This window comes from Echinops telfairi, unplaced genomic scaffold (genome assembly GCF_000313985.2).
Source record: "Echinops telfairi isolate 266 unplaced genomic scaffold, ASM31398v2 ScPeMD7_7424;HRSCAF=8462, whole genome shotgun sequence".
NCBI classification, from domain to species: Eukaryota; Metazoa; Chordata; class Mammalia; order Afrosoricida; family Tenrecidae; genus Echinops; species Echinops telfairi.
The window spans coordinates 62857129-62874305 of NW_022111324.1; the positions used below are offsets into that span (position 1 = coordinate 62857129).

General features: G+C 38.3%; 1 protein-coding gene across 1 annotated transcript in view; it reads left to right on the forward strand.

Moving 5' to 3' along the window:
• Positions 1 to 485: 485 nt before the first annotated feature.
• Positions 486 to 17177, forward strand: part of KCTD3 (potassium channel tetramerization domain containing 3) — a 46798-nt gene continuing 30106 nt past the window's right edge. The window contains exons 1-8 of the mRNA XM_013003953.2: positions 486 to 543; positions 793 to 838; positions 3332 to 3405; positions 9155 to 9213; positions 9482 to 9562; positions 11469 to 11609; positions 12053 to 12143; positions 15942 to 16132. Coding sequence (XP_012859407.1) covers positions 515 to 543; positions 793 to 838; positions 3332 to 3405; positions 9155 to 9213; positions 9482 to 9562; positions 11469 to 11609; positions 12053 to 12143; positions 15942 to 16132 — 712 coding nt within the window. The 5' untranslated portion in view covers positions 486 to 514. The remainder of the gene's footprint in view (positions 544 to 792; positions 839 to 3331; positions 3406 to 9154; positions 9214 to 9481; positions 9563 to 11468; positions 11610 to 12052; positions 12144 to 15941; positions 16133 to 17177) is intronic.

Below are 17177 nucleotides of genomic sequence, written 5' to 3' on the forward strand. Positions count from 1 at the left end.
TTCAGCCTTGAAATAATAAAGGTCTTATTTATAACAATACTGGTAATAAGAGTTATTAAAATTATACATTAAAAAAAGTATCCTATATGGGGCAGAACTGACTTCAGGGAATTCTTAAGGGAAGTCAGAAGGGAACCCCTTCATGAATTGCACACTCCCTGTTTGTCTGTATTTGCTGTGGAGATGAAACGCGACCCGGAGATACTGTGTGTTGACTCTCCAGCACATTGGCTGAATGGAGAGCAGTGCTTTGGGAAGCCTTGTATGGCAATGAGTTGTTTGATTTTGTTGATAGCTCCTTGGATACTCTTAACTGAGCTGATAACAAAATTTTAAATATTAAATCTAATATGGTTGATGAGTATAGTTGATAATAGCTTTAACTATGTGCCAGCTTTTAAGTCATTAGGATATTAAAGAAGCAAGCCATTTTACATTGTAACCTCAAATCTTGTTCTCATTTATAATACCAGATCATTTTAATTGCAGATTCAGTACCTCAAGACAAACGCTGATGTGGATTCCAGATTCTTTTTTTTCCAGGTATTTCATATAATCTGTTATCACGCAAATAAATCAGTTTGGTATTCTCCAAAATAGTGTGTTTTGTTGTCAAATTAATGTTTAAAATTTTTAAAAAGTAAAATTGTTAACTGTTTAAAGGAATATTTTAGTTTATGCTTTGATATAGCACGAGTTATTTGTAGTGGTCTTTGAGAATTGATAAAGATTTAGGACCTTTGTTTATAGTCACTTTTAAAAATCTAACTACATCTTATTTTCCTTGTAAAGTTTGCTGAGTGGAAGAATTTCAACACTTCGAGATGAAACTGGTGCTGTAAGTATATATTGTTCACATATAGATGTCTGTGTTAGGTTATGTAATGCTTATAATGCTTGTTCTTTATGATGTCGTGACTTTAATCAGATAGAAAAGTTAATATCTCAATAACCATTAAATGAAAAAATGGTGCATCTCTGGTTACATTTGTCACGTAGAGTGCTTCCATAGAAGTTAGAGAAGAGAACCCTAAACAATGAACATTGCATACAGTAAATTAAATATTTATATTGGACATTGTAAAATCAGAGCTCCCGTTGACAAAAGAGGAAATAACACTATATTTAGCCAATAATTGTTTGAATCTTGAAATTTTAATGAATCTTGATGTGTGCTATTGAGTCGATTTCAACTTAAGCTGATCCCATATGACAGAGTAGAACTGCCCTATAGACTTTTCTGAGTTGTAATCTTTACAGGAAGGATCCCTGGTGGAGCAGTGGTTAAATGCTGGTAGAACACACTGGCCACTGGATGGAAGGGAAAACCTGACAATCTGCCCCTTAAGACTCCAGCCTAGGAAACCCAATGGGGCAGTTCTTTGGCATGTAATGACACCTGGAGTCTGCCCAGATTTCTTGGCACAAACTCACCACCATTAAAGAAGCAGATCACCCAGTCTTTCTCCCCAGGGACTGCTGGGTGGGATCTAACCAGCAGTCAAATGTTTAACCCTTGTGCAACCAGGACACCATTAACAAAAAGATAGATGAATATATAATACTACATTTTAAAAACAATGAATTAGAATAGTAAATGTTTAAATTCACAAAGGCCTATTTTTTTACTTAGGAGAATAATATAAACGTGTGCAGCAATGGTGGAGTGAAGGAATGCCCAGTTTGCACGGCAGGATGTAAAGTAAAATGGCTAGGGTCAATGATAGTGGCTGCTCACAAAAACATAAAGCGTCTATTTGAAATCAGCTAAGTAACAAATGGTGTGCTATGATCAAGTTTCCAGATGCAATCAAGTAGCAAAAATCGTATTCTCTATCAAAAAGACATCAGTAATAAAACATTGGGCTGCTTCTTCAAAAGCTAGAATTTAGGACCCTGGTTGAGCAGTTGTCAATGTATATTCACGATTAATGCTGACATAAAGAGTTTTATTACTTGTGACATTTCCCATGTCTTATAAAAACTTTTATATTTTATTTGTGATTGATTGCAAATAATGTTGATGTACATTCTTGGCAAAAGTTAATTATGTATTTCACTCAGAGTTACTCATTCATCTAGATTATTTAGATATTTTATTGGGAAAATGGGATTTAGTTCATATGGTTTTCACCATATATTATTTTTATTCATAGCATAGCACTTGTGAAAAACTTTTACTTGTGCCTTGCTAAAAGTAGCCTATATGACTATAACATGCATTGTGTAAGACGTGGGTTTTCAGTGAAACTCATTTGACTGAGAACAAGAACAATATGTGCAATTGGAAAACATAAAGGATAACTGGCTGGTAAGTGATTAAAATTCTTCAGTTTATGGAAAAGAGATCCTTTCTTCATTGAATTAAAAGATAACTACAAAATTGGTTCTTTATAGCATTGCACATTGTAATGCTTTTTTTTGTAATGCTATATTCATTCAAGTTTGACCAAAGTTAACAATCTTAAAAGTAGTTACTGAGGTTATTATGACTCAGTATGGTGCCATGTGTGTTACAGCATCATGGATAATTTTTTATAAGTCGATCACCAGCCATCAGAGGCTCCAATGTGTGGACCTTTGAACCCTCGGCCTTTTGGCTAGCAGCTGAACCCTCCATTCCATTGCAGCACTCCCTTTCAAATAGAAGTTTTGATGCTAAAACAGGTTCAGCCATTCCGTTTCTCCCTTCTTTATCATATGGACCTTTGAAAAGGTTTGGTTATTTTTCCACCCTAGCCTTTAGGGAATCAATGTAGTAGATTCCAGTATCATTCTATTAGGGTCATGATGAATAATTTACTCTTTTTGTATTTTGAAAAGAATATTTTTTTCCAGTTTTGACAGTAGGGTGCAGTATTTTTTGTTATTGCCTTGTGTGCATTAAAGTTTACTGTTTAAATTGTTCACATACAAATCTCAAGTTACATAACTCATATTTGCTCTCATTAATTAATAGTTTGACAATGCTAAGAAAGCATTGTTTATGCAGTGTTTTTAAAGAATTTATTTGATTCTATAATATAATTCAGATTTTAAAAATTCCCTCACGTTTGATTTTTAAGATTACAAAGAATATTAAACAGAAGTGGGAAAACTGAATTAATAGCTACTATATTGCTACATATTAAATGCCGTGTGTTGTTTTAATAATAGATTTTCCAGGGAAATAAAAGACATTACCACATTAAATACACATAGTTATAAACTGCATCCCGATTTTAGAAACATCAGAATGTGAAATGTGGAATCCAGAAAATAGAGTCTTTAAAAAATTTAGACTTTGTGTTTAATTTGTAATTGGAGAATAAAAACAATTCTTCATTTACAGATATTTATTGACAGGGATCCAGCAGCATTTGCACCTATTTTAAATTTTCTTCGGACAAAAGAACTAGACTTAAGGTAAGAAGTACATCCTTTTAAAGTAAGTTCTTATTGATAGATATATATTTTTGATATAATTTAGGATGAAAATTCCCTCAGAACAAAACTTGTGTAGATAGCAGCCACCATCCTTTCTCCCCCTGAACTCATTGCCATCAAGTCGATTCTGAACCCTAGTGATGCTATAGGGTAAGGTAGAACTAACTGCCTCTGTGGCTTTCTGAGATGCTCATTCTTTACAGGAGTAGAAAGCCTCATATTTCTGCTACAGAAGCGTTGGTGGTTTTGAACTGCTGACTTTTCATTTAGCAGCCCAATGCATACCCTACTACTCCAGCATGGCTTGGTTCCGATGCACTCTTCTTCAAAGTAACCTCCTTGCTGCAACACTTTAAAAAGGGCTTGTGTAGCAGATTTGCCCAAAGCAATGCACCCTTTGAGCTTTTGACTGCTGCTTCCATGAGTATTGATTATGGATCTAAGCAAGACAAAATCTTTGACAACAGTAATCTTTTCTCCATTTTTAATATGTTATCTATGGATCCAGTTATGAGGGTTGTGTGTGTGTGTATTCAAACTGAAGGCTTCAATCCTTGATCTTCTTTAGCAAGTGTTTTAAGTCCTTCTCACTATCAGCAAGCGAGGTTTTTGAATAAGCCTTCCCCCAACCCTGATGCCAAATTCTCTGATTATTTGCACAGCATACAATTAAATTAAATTAAATTAGTATGATGAGACGTTACAACCCTGACCCACACCTTTCCCGATTTGAAACCATGCAGTATTCCCTTACTCAGTTTGCACAGCGGCCTCTTGATCCAAGTACAAGTTCTTAATGAACACAATGAAGTATTCCGGAATTTCCTCTCTTTTCGAGATTATCCTTATTTTGTTATCCACACAGTTGAATGCATCAGCACAGTCAATAAAACACAAGTAAACATCTTTCTGGTATTCTCTGCTTTCAGCCAAGATTCATCTGCAATGATATTCTTTGTTCCATGACCTTCTCTGAATCCGGTGTGACTTTTTGGCAGCTCCTTGTCAGTGTACTGATGGAACAGCTGTTAGTTGAGCTTCAGCAAAATTTTACTTGCATGTGCTATCAATGGAATTGTTCTGTAATTTGAGCATTTTCGGAGGGTCACCTTTCTTTGGAATAGGAACAAATATGGATCTCTTCCAGTCAGTTGGCCAGGTAGCTGTCTTCCAAATTTCTTGGCATAGACAAGTGAGTGCTTCCAGCCCTTTATCAGCTTGTTGAAACATTTCAGATGGTATTCCATCCATTCTTGGGCCTTGGTTTTGTCTAATGTGCTCTTGTTGGCTTGAACGTCTTCCTTTCGTACTGTTGGTTCTTGTTAACATGTTACTTCTTGAAATGGTGGAATGTTAACTAGTTCTTTTTGGTATAGTGACTCTATATTTTTTCCCTCTTCTGTTGATGTTTTCTGCATAATACAATATTTGTCCCATAGAACCTTTCAATATTACAACACGAGGCTTGGAGTTTCTCTTGCGTTCTTCCAGTTTAAGATTTGATGAGCATCTTCCTTTTTGGTTTTTTACTCTGGTTTTCTGCACATTTGATTTTAATGTTTTGCTCTGTCTTTGAAATTTTCTTTTCAGCTCTTGACTTATGCTTGAGTCCAGTGTTGGACTTCATCATTTTGTCCATTTGCCTTAACTACCTATGATTAACCGCAAGTTTAAGAGTCTCTTTGGGATTTTCTTTCTTTCCTGGCTTAATGACCTATTGCTTTCTTCATATTTGATGTTCTTGATATCTCCCACAGCTTACCAGGTCTTCTGTCATTAGTGTTCAGTGCCTCAAATCTGTTCTTGAACTTCAGGTGATGGACTTAAGGTAATATTTTTATTCTTGTGGGCATACCTGGTTTTAGGTTTCTCAGCTCCAAACTGAACTTACATAGGAGAAATTGAGAGCTGAGATCGAGCTGCTCCAAGGTCTCTTCCCACAGATTTGATTTTGTCAAATCAAACCAAATCAATTTGATTTCTGTGTATTTCATCTGGAGAAGTCCATATATCTAGTTACCATTTGTGTTGTCGAAGAAAGATATTTTTGATGAAGAAGCTGCTGGTCTTGTAAAATTTTATTTGATCTCCAGCTTTATTGCTAGCATCAAGCCCATATTTTCCATGTATTGTTCCTTCCTCTTTGTCTCTGACTTTTGCATTCCAATCACCAGTAATTATCAGTGCCTCGTGATTGTGTGTTTGATCAATGTAGACTGAAGATAATATTAAAAATTTCAGCTTCTTCATCATGAGCTCTAGTGGTTGGTGCATACATTTGAAACAGTTGAGTTGGCTAGATTTCCTTGTATAGGGTCTTGAGATGTCCATATTTTACATCGAATGCATTGCCGTTCCTTGTGAGTCTTTGATTTAAACATTATGCCTTTCGGATTCAAATGGCCACGACCAGTCCATGTCAGCTCAACTAATGCCCACTATTTTGGTCTTTGTGTGTTCCATCCCATTTTTGATGACTTCCAATTTTCCTAGATTCATACTTCATACACTCCAAGAAGCGAATAGGAGTAGATGATTGCAGCTGTTTCTTCTCATTTTGTTTCTTCTCTTGAATAGTGTCCCATCGGCAACTGAAGGCCCTGGTCTAATTCTGCAGGCTTATTTACATCACTGTGGTCAAATATACTTTGAGAAGACAGTTCTTCCACAGTCATAGGTTGAGTGCCTTCTTTCCTGAGGGGCTCGTTGCCAGTCCAATCTCTGATAATGTGCTGCTCCTATCCATTAGCTTCTCAGTATCTAACAGGCCCCAATGCGCTTTGTGACGTTTTCAGTGACCAGTTCCTTACCAGCGGACGCCTGTTCCTTATTCCCAGTCTGTTCTTAGTTCGAAAGCTCCGCTGAAATTGGTTCACTTTCGGGTGACCCTGCTGGTAGTTGAAATACCAGTGACAGAGCTTCCAGCATCACAGTAAAACACACGCCAGCACAGCACAACAAATATTCATTCACTTAAAACCACTTTCTCTTAGAATTTTGGACGTTTTCTCACTTTTTAAAACTTTATAATCTGATCATTGCTTATTTTCTTATACTTTAAAATTTTAGCCTGTAGCCTTTTGGGGGCTGTGTTTAAACATAATTTCCCCTTTGATCTCTTCTCTGTTCACCGAATATTCAATGTTTTCAGTACTGCCACTTTCACAGCATTCTGTCTGCCTAGGACTCTCTTTGTTGTTGTTGTTTTCTGCCACGGAATCACTGTTACTCATATCAATGCCTGGTAGTGCAATGGTAAGCACTGGGCTGTCAACCCAAAGAGTAGTGAGTACCCAGTGGTTTCCCAAGAGAAAGACTGTAATCAGTCTGTTTCCATAAAGAACCAGCCAGGAAAGACTATGGGGTGCTCTCCTTTGTTTCGTGGGGGCTCTATGAGTTGCAGCATTTGTAGTTTTCTTCTCACCAAGGACCCATGGTGATAATATGGTTTTAGTGCTTGACTCCTAACTGAAAATTTGGCAGTTCGAACCTACCTGTCACTCTTAAAGGAGAAAGATGTGGTAACCCGCTTCTGTAAACATGCAAACATCACCAGCCACAAAGCACGATACCATTGAGCCGACTTTGATTCAGTGACCAGATAGCGGTGAGCAGAACTGCCCGCTAGTGTTTTCAAGACTAACCTTTGTGAATGCAGACTATGGGATGTTTTCACGGCTGGCCTTCTGTTTAGCAGTTGAGTTTTTAGCTACTACCAGCCCTGGAAATACTATCAGTTATTCTCTGACCCGTGGGGTGACCATGATTTGGAATTGACTTGATAGCCCAGGTTTGGTGAAAGGTTTATTTTATTTTCATCTCAGTCGGCTTTAAGATCCAAACGAGCACCTCCTGATTGCCTGCTATCCCCTGCTCTTTCCTTGGGCTCCATGAGAGTAGGTGTCCGGTGCTCCTCCTTTTGTTTCCGTTCTTTTAATAAATGCTTGGTCATTTAAACTAGCCCTTAAATTTGCTCAGTTCTAACATAAATGCTTTAATTAAATTCCTTATGGCCCCTTTAAATTTTATGTTCCTGATGAACTTCACTAAAGTTCTATTTTTATTTTTTTAGCCCAAACTATAAGAATTGTTTTTTTTTTAAACTACCATTTCATAACATTGTATGATTTTTTATTTCTTTAGGGAAAAGTTACCTTGAACTCTTTTTTCCCTGCTGTAGTCCTAGTACAAGCCCTGGTGGAATACTGATTACTTGTTGGGCTTCTAACTGCAGGGTCAGCAGTTCAAACCCATCACTCCATGTGTGAAAGATGGGACTTTCTATTCCCATAAAGAGGAAACCCACAGGGGCTGTGTGGGTTTTTTTTTTGCTTTTGTTTTTGTTTTTTTGGTAATCCTCGGTACATGTAGTAGGTGCTTAGTATTTTTATTGTATTCATTGAATGAATAAAAGAGCTTATGAGCTTTTTTTTTTGCTTTCTGACCTGATTTTAGGAGGCAGTAGGAACTGCATTATTAACTACTTTTTGGTACTTATTTTTACCGATTTCGTTTGATTTCATTTCAAAGAAGCCTAACTTTACTTGCAGAAGGTTGTGATTAATCTATAGCTAGGTCACCCACAAAATGCAAATCATTGAAACATCTGGGTTTACTTAAAAAAAAAAAAATGCCGTATTTCACTTGACAGTTTAGGAGATATTATTATTTAAATCCTATGTGCTATCTTCCAAAAGGGAGAACCATGTTTTAAAATGTTTTTAAACAAATATTCGAATTGTGATCCTTTCAGAAAATGACTGTATTGGCCTTAATACACACTGTATCGTAATTATACCATTCTCGTATGCCTATGCTCCCCCTGAACCTGCATTCAACAACTATTATTTGAGATCTGAGACACCTTATAATTAGCCAGTACTTCCTGCGATTGCCATAAATGCTTTTGAATAGCAAAAAAGAGAAAACATGAACCATTCTTAAGTCAGTCACAATCCCACAAATATAAGCAGTTTGATCGCGATTGGTGTGTCTATTAAAACCAGAGAGTCTCTTTAAAGAAACCTCAGACGAATCATTGATATTTTAAGCTCTTATTCTTTCTTATACTTTTCATTCTCACGTTACGTACCAGTACTGCTGTGTAGAGTATCATGTTCATCTGGGTAACATAGCCTTCCTAAAGATGCCCCCACCCTACCCCACCCCACCCCACCCCATCCCCGCTTTAGATTCCATTTTAATTTTTAGTTCTGATGAGACAGGGCAATATGTCTGAATTTACCCATCCAATGAATATTAATTGTATAACTGCTAAGTGTGCAAGGCACTGTATCACATATGCACAGATAGATCAGAAATGGATCACCCTTAATTGGAGAGGTTAAAATATGTAAAAAATAATTATAAAACATTAAGAGCTATTCTTATTATAAAATAATTTGTCCTCTTGCCTTATCGAACACTTCCTGGTACTTTACCTGTACTAACCTTTTAGAAGTCCTCGTCTCTTGTTTGGTCAGACAGTTCCTTTATAGATGACTGGTTTTTAAGTACCTGAGAAAATATTTTTGTTTTCATGCAGTTTTCATTTAGACTTTTCAAATAATAAGCACATCAAAAATAAAGGATATTATGAACTAAAAAATAAGTTTCAAAGCCTGATAAGTGTTCACATTAAGAACTTAGTACTTTTTCCTTTTGCTTTAGATGATAACCCAGGTTACCAGTGTTGGAGAATTTAAATCATTTGTTTGTTTCTTTGAAGGGGAGTGAGTATTAATGTTCTCAGGCACGAAGCAGAATTTTATGGAATTACTCCATTAGGTATGTGTTTACGCATCTTTTATATGTGTGATTTGACCTTTCCTTTCATGAGCCAAGCTTGCCCGAAAGAAATGTGTTTTCTAACAGGCCCTCAATTTTGATGGCATAATTCATTGCTTAGTTTGTGTAGATTTTCATATTAAAAAGATACTGTCAACTCTGGGCTAATGTAAATATCTCTTTTTTTGTCCCATACGCTGTTTAACTAGAGAAACTGTAAATGGGGTGCTGTTTGCATGACTTGACAAGTTTGCTTGGACTGTTTTAGTCAGAAGGCTCCTCCTGTGTGAAGAACTCGAGCGCTCGTCCTGTGGCAGTGTCCTCTTCCATGGGTATTTGCCGCCACCAGGTACTGCTTGTGTTTTCCTTCCTCCCTTTTACATGTCGCTTTCAACATTAAGAAAGTATAAGCATATATACAACAACATTGGCTTTCTTGTTTAATAGCCATGATGAAAACTCCGATGATAAAAGAAATTAAGTTACAATGTTGGAACAGGGGTTTGGCAATCCTTTCCTATAGAGAGCCAGATATATTTTCAGGCTACAGTTCTCTGTGTAAACCTCTGGGCATCGCTGTGCCAACACGACTTTATTTACAAGATCAGCCATTGGACTTGGCTTACCGTGACACGTGGTTTCCTGACTCCTGAGATGAGATATAGGCTTTCAGACTCCTCACTGGAGAGCCGTAGGAGTTCTGCAGAGATTTGTCCGGATCTGGAATGAGGACAGGCAAGACTCATGTCATTTTCTGTGTGTTTGAAGATCCTGCCTTGATCTGTGCTTTATTGGACTTCTGAAGATTTCCTTTCCAAAAAATCCTCCTGTGCCAAATAAAATGTTTGAAAGTACAAGGAGTTCACCTCTAAAGCACTTTGGTTGCCACATGGCATGCAGAACCTGTCCCGTAAGTGTAAAGTCTGGCTGACGGACGGGTTGGTTTTGGAATCTAGCACAGTGACTTTTCTAAATTCCTGAGTCAGGAGAAGAATCAGGATCAGCACAAAGCTGGTTCCTCTGAGGGGGAGGTCAGACACCTACACTTTACTGCTTCTTCGCTGTTTCTGAGACAAGCTGTTACCCCATAACACTCCCTACTTCCCTGCTACATTTGGCAATTTGTCGTAGTGGCCATGCAGAACTCAGAGACCACACTCAAAGTTATGTGCTTTATTAGGGAAGTAACTGGTAACAACTCAGGATCAGGATCAACTTGGAAAGATCAGGAACCCTTTTAGGATCAGGAAGCCGATAGGCCAGTTGGAAGACTTCCCTGAGGCAGAGAGCACATCTCAGGACAGCTCTCTCATCTTCTGCTGGCCTTGTAAGCACACAATCCCTTCCCAGCTGCACAGCCTCCTGTGCATTGGCCTCCAGTGTAGCAGCTTGCTCGGCTGTTCTGGATTAGAGCCGCTCTCTGTCATCTTTGCCGCTGGCTCCTTCCAAGCTTCTTGCCATCTTCAGAGATACAACCTGTGGCCCTTATATAGCTTTTAGGATGTTCTCACTCTCTGCTAATTTTGTCTTTTGGCCTCTCTTACCTCTAAAAACCTCTGGGGTTGGCTGCTTAGATAAGCAAACTCCTGTCAATTTCAAAGCACGGCCCTTTAAACAGAACCACCACCCGACCAATCCCTTCAGTAGATCACAACTCAATCCTTTTGGGTGGTTTTATGCACCACTGTTTGCATAGTAAATAAACCAATTACAGAGCAGACCAGGTACTGACAGTGTTATAAACTGTTCACAATTTACTCAGCAAATAAATGTCAGTCAACTTGGGCAAAAGTAGCAGTCTCTGAGGTAGAAAACCTGAGAGGCTCCCTGCTCACCTCTTCAAACCACCACTCCTCCCCTTTCCCTGAGGTTGCTTCTGCAAAGAACAACGGCAACAGGAAGTCCTCAGGGCTTAGTGGGAAACTGTCCAAGCTGTTTTCCCACCAACCACAGAGAAAGGTGGCATACAGGAACTCATTTCACCAGAATTTTAGTTCAACGAGCGTTCAAGCTGGGGGAACATGGGGTGTAATAGGATACATTGTAATCTATTTACTATCATAGTTAATGTAAGTATCAGACATCTGTTGAATTCTTTTAATTTTGTTTTTCTGGCAATTATTTTCAGTAATATGCTGTATTGGTAGTTGTATTTTGGCTATAATGCAGTTCATATTTTTATATTCCATACTTAAAATTTGATTTTTGTGTGTGTTTGAATTTGGAAATAAATTTGTATTATTTTCCCTTTATAGGTATTCCTAGTCGTAAAATAAACAACACAGCTAGAGCCTCTGCTGATTCTAGAAATGGACTAAATTCTGCGGAAGGTGAAGCCCGAGGAAATGGTACCCAGCCTGTTCTCTCTGGCCCTGGAGAAGAGACTGTCAGACTAGGTAAGCACTGATGGCCTAAATCTGTGAAGAAACATCCATATGATTTTAACTGTAGGGGATAAGGGGTAAATTTACAGAAGTGGTCATTGTAAGTCCAGACTTAACCGTTTGTATCTTGAAAAGTGCCATTTAACCTATCATTTTTATTTAAAATGCATGGGCTCTTGCTTTTATTTGTTCTGCATCCTTAAACTAGGACTGGCAAAGCTTTTTCTTTGAAGAGCCAGGTAATAAACATTGTAGACTTTGTGGGCCATACAGTCTCTGCCACGACAAATCTGTCATTCTACCACCACAGCCGCCATGGACAATAGATAACCAAAGGAGTGTGTCTGTAGCCCAGTTAGACTTGGTTTACTAAAATCGGAAATTAAAATGGACCAATAGGTGCAGTTTCCCTGTCCTGACTTTAAAACATAAATGTCTTTTTCTAAAATAAATAGGATTTCCTGTGGATCCACGAAAGGTGCTAATAGTAGCTGGCCATCACAACTGGATTGTAGCTGCGTACGCTCACTTTGCTGTGTGTTACAGGTACTTAATAACATAGCCGTTTGATTTGGATTTTCCTGGAGTTTGTTTTGCACCAGTTTTACTTTGTAACGTGGGATCGCTATGATTTGAAATGGACTCATTTGTACTTAGTAAACAAAATAGTCTTTTAAATATTTTATGTTTTTAGAGCTGTTTCTCTGAATTATCAAATTTCTTTTCCTGTATTTTCACAGCTAACTAGGTAAATATTGCTGATAACCTTATAGGTCTTAAATATTTCCTAGACTTAAAAACTGAGATGCAATTGAGAAGTCTTGATGTTACTCCTTATTTATTTTTCTTTAGCTTCTAAATCAGTGAATTATTATATTAAATTACTGAAGACAGGATTATTGATGGTGAGTCCTATTAATTTTTTATATGTAAATACCAGATTTGGGCTCTTGAGCCTACCAGAATATGACTCTATATTGGTCACACATCTTACTTCTATGATTATAAGCACTTTCTGTGATTATATAATTTTCAAATAATGCTGCGCTCAATCTTTTAACTTTTTGGCAACTCTTTATAATACAATACTTGCTAAAAAGAAAAATAACCTAGATGCACATTCTCTGCAGCATATTAGATCACATCGTATTATTTATATTCCCCAATAAATGATTACCAAATTACATCATTCACATCATTCATCAGCTCTCTATGGAATTAGTATATGTATGTGCATGTGCACAAATAATGCCGCATGTTGGCACTATTCCCAAAGTACTGACAGTATCAGTGTGACAGTCACTAGAAAAGTGTTTGTCTGCTGTTTCTCAATGTCTATTTTAAGAGCTTGTTTATAATTATCTCTATTTGATTATCTTAACACATGAATTCCATCTGGTGGCTGAGAAGGGTAATTACAAACCATATAGTGCGTTGGAAACACTGAATAGAGTTTTCTCTGTATTACCTTACCGTTTAAGTAGACAAATTGTTAGGTCTTCAAATTAATATGAAGACTCAATTTTTTTAATTAGAGTTTTATTACATTAAAATCAGAACCAATGCTGTCATTGAGTGATGGCTGACTCATACTGATCCCTTGTGGGTTTCCAAGCGTGTAACTGTTCATGGGAATAGAAAGCCCAGTCTTTTATCCTGTGGAGCTGCTGGTGGTTTTGAACTTTCAACCAGGTGGATCACAGTCCAATGTGTAACCACTATACCACCAGGGCTCCTTGTATTTCTTTAGCATACACATTCCAGCTAACACGAAGCTGAAGTGTTATCACTGGTGTTGACTATTGAGAATTTGACAACCATGGTCTACTGTGCTGGGACAGATGAATGGAAAAGGACTGGCATTGTCTTCATCATCAGAAAGGATTTCAACAGTTCACTATCTGTCTTGAAGTACAACACTGTCAGTAATAACACCTATAAGGAGGCCTAGTTAATGTGACTATTATTCAAATATACACATCAACCTCTATTGCCAAAGATAAGAAATTTAAGATTTTTACCAGCTTCTGTTTGAAATTAGTCAAATGATGCAGTCAAGATGCATTGATGCTTACTGGTGATTGGAATGTGAACGTTGGAAACAAAGATGAAGAGTTAGAAGATACAGCCTTGGCAGTAGAATCCACCTCATCAGATGAAATGTGCAGGAATCAAGTAAACTGCATCTGTGGAAAGAGATGACTGATGTAGAAGTGCAATATAAGTCAGTATAAGGCCTGGGGCCAGCTGCAGAAAAGACCATCAATTGCTCTTAAGCAAGTTCCAATTGAAACTGAAGAAAATTAAAACAAGTGTTCGGGAGCCAAAATGTGAACTTCAACTCATCCCTCCTACATTTGGAGATCATCTTAAGGACAGAGTTACTACACTGAATACTAATGATCAAAGAGTAGGTGAGTTTTGAGATGACATAAAAGACATCATACACGAAGAAAGCAAAAGGTTATTAAAAAACAAGAAAAGACCAAAGCATTTCTGAAGAGACTCTAAAACTTGTTCTCAAGGTAGAGAAGTTGAAGAAGCAAATGGAGGAAATTAAGAAGATAACTGAACAGAAGATTTGAAGGAAATATTATGTCACGTGTGTTCTAAGAAGGAAGAACTCACTTGGAATTTCTCAAGTTGAAAAGGCTGAGTGAAAAAACCCTGGAGGTGCCATCCTGACATTATACGGGCAAAAAGTTGACTGACCCAGGAAGCATCGAGGAAAGATGTTAGGAGCACAGTTACTGCACCAAAACCCCTAGTCCCTCGTCAACCATTGTAGGAGGTGCCATATGATAAGAACCAAGGGTATTGATGGAAGAAGTTCAAACCACGAAGGCACTGGTGGAAAATGTCTCCAATAGTTTACAGAATAACTACTGAGATGTTTTAGCAAATAGATGCAATCCTGGAAGTGATTACTTGTTTTTGCTAAGAAATTTGGAAGATGGCTTACCTGCCCAGCCTGCTGGAAGAGATTCCTCTGTGCCATTCAAAAGGAAGGTGACCCCACAGAGTTTGAAAATTCTTGAGCATTAACATTAATACCCTATGCAAGTAAAGAATGCTGACGGTAACATAAAAATGGCTGCAGTGGCAGGAACATCAAAGAGGTGTCATAAATTTAACCCAGGTCGAAAAGAGGTTGTGGAACAAGGACTATCATTGCTGCTGTCAGTGGATCCTGGCTGAAAGAAATATCCAGAAAGATGTTTGTGTTTTATTCATAACACCAAGGCACTCAGCTCTGGATCACAGCAAATTCTGGATCACACAGAAGAATGGAGCTCCACAACACCTAATTATACTCTTGCAGAACATATGCGAACACCAAGAGGCAGTTGTTCGAAGAGAACAAGAGTACTGTGTTGTTCCAAATCGGGAAAGATGCGTGTCACGGTTGTATCTCTTTACCATATTTATTCAAGCTAGATTCTGAGCACACAATTAGAGAAGCCGGCCTAGAAGAAGGAAGCCTCGGATGACAGGAGGGCTCATTTTACAACCGGCAAATGCAGGTGACACACCTTTGCTCGCTGAAAGCGAAGACTTGACACACTTACTGATCCAAATCAGAGACTACATCCTTTAGTATGAATTATACCTTAATTCACAAAGACAACAAAAACTCTCACAGATGGACTAGTGCCAACAACATAATAGAGGGAGAAAATACTGGAGCTGTCAAAGATTTCATTTCACTTGGATTTGCACGCAGTACCTGTGGACTTGCACTTGGATTTGCACTCAGTACTCAGTACTCCAGTCAGTCAATCAAGTGGCAGGTTGCAGTGGGCCCATCTGCTGCCAGAGAACTCTTTAAAGTGTTAATAAAGCACACATATCACTTGGAGGATCAAGGTGTGCCCGGTCACATAGTGTGTGGGGAAAAATGGGGCTTTTTTATTGGCATTAAGAGTTACCAGTCTCAGAAACGCACAGGCGTGCTCCCACCCTGTCCCACAGGGTCCCCATGAGTGTGCGTCTGCTCCGTGGCAGAGGGTTTGGTTTTGTTTGACCCACGTCACCCCATTTGCATATGAAAGCTGGGCAGTGGATAAAGCAGACAGGAAAAACGTGGAGGATATATTTTAATGGTGATGTTAGCAAGGAGTACTGAACTAAAAAGTATGGACTATAGAGAGTAGTGGAATGTGTACAGCTGTCTTGGAAGAACCATAGCAGTGATTGCGAAGCTGGTGCAGGAATTAAGTCACTGAGATTCTCAATGGATTCTCTGATACTTAATGTGGTTACAGTTTTCTCTTTGTATCTTACATTTATTTATATTCTTACTTGCTGCTTCTTCTTGTTTCTATGTCTCTCTTTTCTCAACAGAATCAAAGAATCTTCAGGATGGCAACAAGTGTTTACAAGCCCATATTTGGAGTGGACTATTGAACGAGTGGCTTTAAATGCCAAAGTGGTTGGAGGTCCGCATGGGGACAAAGATAAAATGGTTGCTGTTGCCTCAGAGAGTAGCATTATCCTGTGGAGCGTTCAGGATGGAGGAAGTGGAACTGAAATAGGTAAGGGAAGTGGTGTTTCTGCTGCATTTGGCTGGTATCTCTAATATTGTGAGGTTTAAAATTGATTGCCTTTAAGCATCACAACTAACTTGAATTGTTAGTGTGCAGTAGCTGCTAACCCTTCTTTTCCAGAGTCTCAGAAACAAAGCCATTCAGTGTGCAGGGAATGATACGTTGAAGAGGGAAAATGGATAATTGACTGTCGTGTCAGTCTTTTCACCAGTGTTCTCTGAATCCAAGTGCTCCCTTCTCTCTCCCCTGCCGCTTGTCCTGATTTCCCTCCTCACTGCTTCTGGGTCAGACATCTCAAAACGTACTAGCCTCAGGTAAACTCGTTAACTTCCCTTACAAACTATACAGGACCACAAAACGCTTTTGTTTGTTTAGGTCATAAAGTATTTATTTACTAATTCATCTAGTAAAACTAACCCATTGAAGAGTAATGTGTGTGTATATATTGCTTCTTTTGAAGGTGAAAGTAACTATTCCAGAATCTCAATTTATTGGAGAATAGTGGTGTTACAAAGCTTTCAGCAGGTCAAACTAATGCTAGCTAGTAAGAGAATAGTAGATGTGGCTGGGAAAAAGCATTATGCTTGGGTATACACATCTTCACACCCACCCTAATATTTAGTAGCAATTCATGACTGTGACCCTCAAGTGGACCCTTAAGACAACCTATGGCATGCTTGTCAGTTCTCTGTTAACTGTCATAGTTCTCTGTTACTGTATGTTATTTCATGCATTTACTTTTTTCTGCTTAAATTTCTATTGCCTTCTCTTCCATTCTCATTAAACTGGGGAAATCTGAAGAGATTTTTCTTAAGGCCATACAGCAGTCATCATATCTGCCTACCTTTGTGACAGTACACTCTCTGGTCCCTTCTGTTAACGGTGGTTAAATTGCCCATGCTCTATTGCAAGGCCAGTTTCCAGTTATACTGAATCCCATTCTTTCTCGCCTGCTCAAAGACACAGTTTCTGTAGGTTATACACCCCCCCCCCCCGCCCCTCTTCCATTGTAATGTTGGGCACATTGTCTTCA